Raw genomic sequence first — 5,417 nt, forward strand, 5'->3', positions numbered from 1 at the left:
TGTTACCCCTTAAAAATTTTAAAAGTGATCATTTGAATCGGACAAAGTCTACTTCTATGTCCTTATAAAGCCAAGAAAAAAAAACATGAATAACTATTTGAACTAATTTGATAAATGATGTTCGATTTGGAACAAAAAAACATAGTGTCAAAATTGAAAGAAAAAATTAAACTTAGTGTCAAAATCGAAAAAGTAAAAACTTAGTGTTTTTTTGTGGAAAAAAATTCAATTTTGATACGTCAGCATGCCACGTCATCAAAACTGACACGTCATCATGCCACGTCAGCATGTAACCTGATTGATTCAAGTGGTCAGAATTGTAACAAATTAAAAAATACAATGTCAAATGTGAGATAAAAAAACACAGAGTCAAATTAGAATTTTAGTATAAACTGAATGTCTTTTATGCTATTTACCCATCAATAAAATACCATTACCATATTTTACCTTAATTAAAACCATTTAAAGATGCCTTGGTTAATTTAATTATTTTAAGGACATAGATCCATAGTTTATAATTTTATTTTTAAATTATTGTGGTTTAATAAATAAATTTAACTGGTAGAGTGATATATAGATAAATAGATAATGTGACATTCAATTTGTTCAAACTTTCCACTTTCTATATCCCTTTGTCGAGATATTTTGCAAAACCCTCTCCAAAACCTTTCCCCCTCTTCAATCTTCATCACTGAGAAATTGGGAAACCCTCTGCAAATCCATTCCTCCATCGTAATTGACCACAATGCTACTCGCAGCCACACCCTTTTCGTTCTATGCTCCGTCAAAGCCTCTTTCACCTGTACAACGCTCTTCTCCCCTGAAAACAAGAGATTTTGCTTCTATATTCTCCACCACTACCCAATCCCTAGCATCTTCACTTCAGTCGCCGTCAAGAAGATTGCTTCCTACTCCACCTTCAGGAAAATATCTCAGAGAAGACTATCTTGTTGTATGTTTTTTATTCTACTCCCCACTTACTATCTGCTTCCTCTCGTGACTTAGTTTTGTTCTTTTCGCTTAATTTTGTTGATTGTTTGTGGGTTTTATCTGTAATTGCAGAAACCCCATCATAAATACCCTTTTGTGTTGAAAATTCATATGGATATTGTAGCAATTATTCACACCAGCTTTTCTATTTATACCATATGTTATAGGTTTTACTCGTAGTTAACCAAATTTCCGCAGAATTCTTACAGTTGACTCCATTTTTCAATTTCAATTTCAACTTCAATTGTCTTACCTTTGTTTAGAAATGTCGAAAATATGTATTCTGCAAATTTCTGCCCTTAATGTAGAGCAAATAGAGAACATAGAATGAAATTTGATTGGTTTATCTGGTTGCATATTTTGTCGAAACTACAGAAAAAGTTTTCTGCTAAAGAGATTCAGGATTTAGTAAGAGGAGAAAGAAATGTGCCATTGATAATAGACTTCTATGCAACATGGTGTGGCCCTTGTATATTGATGGCTCAAGAGCTTGAAATGGTATGACTCTCATTTCCATTTACAGTATTTATTTCTTTTTCTTTTTACAACTTTAGAAAGTAGTGTAGATCATATACGATCAAACACAGAATGCAGAAATTATTGCATATTTGCTTACTTAAGTTATTCCAAACATGTCTAAATTTTATTGGATATAACTTTCTTAGAACAATCTTACAGCTTGCAGTTGAGTATGAAAGCAATGCCATGATCGTGAAGGTTGACACAGATGATGAGTATGAATTTGCAAGGGACATGCAGGTAATTTCACATATTCCATGAATTTTATTTTTCATATAATTTTGTAAAATAAGGAATGTGAATATGGTTGTTATAGGTGAGGGGTCTACCAACATTGTATTTTATAAGTCCTGATCCAACCAAAGATGCCATAAGAACCGAAGGAGTCATCCCAATTCAGATGATGCGGGATATTATCGACAAAGATATGTGAAAAATAAAATTTTAGTTTTGTATGATTTGAAAAAGATAGATTAGTAGGTTTAGGTTCTTATTATGTTGTTTTGATTTGATTAAGTTATGGTATTATTTAAGTTGTTGCAATGTTAAGGATGAGTTTGTCTTATTCCCTATTTTGTGAATTAAATTTATGTCAAATGCAGAAAGTGTAAAGTTGGAAGAGTTGGAGCTGGTAAAAATTGACATTTTCAAAAACTAGAAACTTAGAAAGTTCCAAAGCCGGCACAAGGATATATATTTTTTATATTTATTTCCCCATTACAGATAGTATTGACTTTTACAAATGACATTAGTTCTATTGAATTTTGAAATTGATTTGTTGGTTCCATTTGTTTAACAAGTTTTTTTTTTTTTTTTTTGAAAGAGATTGTTTAACAAGCTCCAGTAGGGTGTAATTGAGACGAATCAACTTGTAAAATAACTGAAACCAATTTGGAAAAAATCCAAAATCAATCCGGTTCAAATCGAGTCTAGGCTTGAGGTTTGAGTATTTGAAAAATGATAGTTGGACCTTTTTTAAGTACATCGAATGATAAAATTGAGAATGTGTGCCGATACCCACTTGTATTAGAAAAGCTTAACCTTATCTTATATATGGATAAATAAATACAATGGATTAGATAAGATTAAAAAAACAAAATATCATATAGTAATATTTTGTGAAAACAGATCCGATTGTTTACCACTCGTATTTCTTTCTAAAATAAATTAATATTTTATGAAAAAATAGTTTTTTATTCATATATAAGACCCAAGGGAGTGGGTGCGGGAAGACCGCACATCTATCACGGTGGAAAATTAGAACACCGTCCCCATACCGTGGTTTCCAATAATGTTTGATCGCATACGGTACCCTTTGGCTGCATACACTCTCCTATTTATCCTCTTCCCAACCTTTGAACCATCAAAACTTTTAAATTCAATTTTTTTATTACTTACAAATAAAACCTCACAACCCTTAATTTACCACACATTCATCCAAATCTTCTATCTTTCAACTTCTTTATTTTTCAAAACTTTCAAAATGGTATTCCAACGACCTAAACAATTAAAAAACACCCATTAGAAACGCCACAACCCCAAAACATTTGTATGATCAATCGATTTATTCGCCCCTATTTATCACTATGGTCGTATGCTACCGTATTATCTGCATCAATGCTAACAACAATTCCCACAACAATACGCACAACCACAATCACAACCACAATCGCAAACACCAAAACAACCACAAAACGATCCCGAGTTTAACCCGTTTGATTTTTTTGTCCCAACCAAAATTTGTTCAAGAAACTCAAACACCTATTTCTGATTCCGATCTAAAGTTCGTTTGAGAAACCAAACCCACTTAAGCACCAAGTAAAAGAAAAGAGAAGGCAACGGCCAAATGATGGGAACCCGAAGAAGTGTTAGTATTGGTACGATCATGGACCAATATTTTAGAATATATAAAGACATGAAAAGACTAAAAACATGACCGTTTTTGGATGCGAGTTACAAAAAGTTCCACAAATGAATGAAGCTTCCATAGTATCGTTCAAAACACTAAATTTACTCAAAATGGGGGAAGACCAATGTTCTAAAAACCGGATTTTTAGTTGAACCGGTATGGTGATCGGTTCCCGGTTCAACCAATTTCTACAATTTATTTTTATTTTTTTTTTCTATTTTCCTACACACATAGACATCCACAAGTTTAGACATTAAAAATACACATAAATACAAGTTCAAGATAATTCCAAATACATTAAAAACACAAAAATGTAAGTTTTACATCAATCCACATACATCAAAAATAAAATAAAGTATAATACATAAACAAAATATAGTTTTAGATGAATACAAACGCAATAAAAAACTTGATAACACTTACAATGTGTTTTTATTCAAACAAATCTAAACATATGTGAAAAAAACGAAAATTTGTTATGAAAATGATTCATTTCCATGTGTGTTTATTTAATTAACCGGTTCAACCAAATTTTTATAAAACCGACAGGTTCATTCTATTCCAGAAATAAACATAAAATCGGTGCTAGTTGAACTACTCCATTCTCCGGTTTCCGGTCCAACCGGTTCGACTAGTCGGTTCAAACCGGTTTTTAAAACATTAGGGAAGACAAACAAGGAAGTCATGTTGTCTAATGATTTATATAACAACATGCAAAGTCAATGGAAACGTGGAGAAAGTGATGAAGTGATTTTAAAGAAGGCTCTAAAAGTGTACCAAAAGAAAACAAGAAGTCTTTCAAGTTTCTTGACTTTTGGAATCTTATGAAAGATAACCAAAAATAGAAAAAGAGCAAAACATCCGAAGAGCATATTGATAGCGGTTCAAAACGCTCACGAATATATGAATCTGAGTATACTATATCTGATGCTCATGTTAATTTCGACATCAACGATGATGAACCTGTTCAAGTTACACCATCTTCCTGGCCAATGGGAAGGGACAAAGCAAAACGCAAAGACAAAGACAAACGGTAGATTCATATGATTTGAAAGATATGGGGGCGATGTGAAGGGTATAAAAGAAAGAATGGACAAGTTTTTGCAAATTGCTTCTGAAAAAGAGTTAGGAAACAAAGAGACAGTGACGTGAAAATACTAATGCTAGACACAACGAACATAAATTGGGAGGAGCTTAAAATTGCTATGGAGATGAAAGCTGATGTAAAAAAGATTTTATGCTAAGTAGGTTTGAAAATTTCTAGCTACTTTTAATCGTTTGATGTTTTTTTTTAAATGTTTGTAGGTTTAAGATTTCTAGTTTTTTTTTTCTAAGTGCTTAGGATCTTTTTAATGTTATGTTATGTTTTTTAAGTAATAGGATGTAATATTTTTTAAGACAAAACTATAAAAATGGTCCCCCTGTTATGCATTCTTTCCGGTTTTTGGTCAAAACCCTGATTTTTTTGGATTGGTGGTCATTTTGAGCTAGTTTTGTTGCGTTTTTGGTCCCTCTGAATATTAAAGTGACTGTAATACCCGTGAGTTAATTATTTTCTATTTTTCTTTCATTTATTTTTAAATATACTACTTCTTTATTTATTTTAATAATTAAAAAAGAAAAGGAGCCTCTCTCTCCCTCTCTCTCTCTCTCTCTCTCTCCCTCTCTAAAAACCCATCAACACCTCCTTCCAAAAACGAAATCAACTCAAGAAACACTACTCTATCAAAACCAAGATGCACACTTTAACAAACCTAGGAAATTCACCATCGTTCACGCTTGGTTCTGTTATGTTCTTCACCCTAGATCTAGAGAAACCTAGAGAGGATAGGCGAAGACTCCAGTCTCAACTTCGTGTTCAATAGCTTCAATGACATCATAACCTTTTCTTTTCTAGGTTGGATACTGGAAACAAAAAAGCACAACTGGCAGTAGAGAATGGGTAGTGGTAGAGGCATTGTTGTTAGTTTTGAATCAGAGAGGACATTGAAGATCTGAA

The 5,417-nt window shown here is 32.5% G+C and overlaps 1 protein-coding gene across 1 annotated transcript; it reads left to right on the plus strand.

Moving 5' to 3' along the window:
• Positions 1–601: 601 nt before the first annotated feature.
• LOC145076867 (Thioredoxin z) lies at positions 602–2,074 on the plus strand. The gene is made up of 4 exons (XM_079022670.1): positions 602–952; positions 1,366–1,488; positions 1,669–1,749; positions 1,826–2,074. Exons 1-4 carry the CDS (start codon positions 746–748, stop codon positions 1,940–1,942), a joined length of 528 nt encoding a protein of 175 aa, XP_078878796.1. The 5' UTR covers positions 602–745; the 3' UTR covers positions 1,943–2,074.
• The last annotated feature ends 3,343 nt before the right edge of the window (positions 2,075–5,417 follow it).

This window comes from Lactuca serriola, chromosome 9 (genome assembly GCF_051521515.1).
Source record: "Lactuca serriola cultivar US96UC23 chromosome 9, Lser_US96UC23_V15, whole genome shotgun sequence".
NCBI lineage: Eukaryota > Viridiplantae > Streptophyta > Magnoliopsida > Asterales > Asteraceae > Lactuca > Lactuca serriola.

Coding starts and splice junctions, on each gene's coding strand:
- LOC145076867 (XM_079022670.1), top strand. CDS start 746: ATGCTACTCGCAGCCACACCCTTTTCGTTCTATGCTCCGTCAAAGCCT. Junction 953..1,365: donor TCAGAGAAGACTATCTTGTT/GTATGTTTTTTA, acceptor TCGAAACTACAG/AAAAAGTTTTCTGCTAAAGA. Junction 1,750..1,825: donor AATTTGCAAGGGACATGCAG/GTAATTTCACAT, acceptor TGGTTGTTATAG/GTGAGGGGTCTACCAACATT.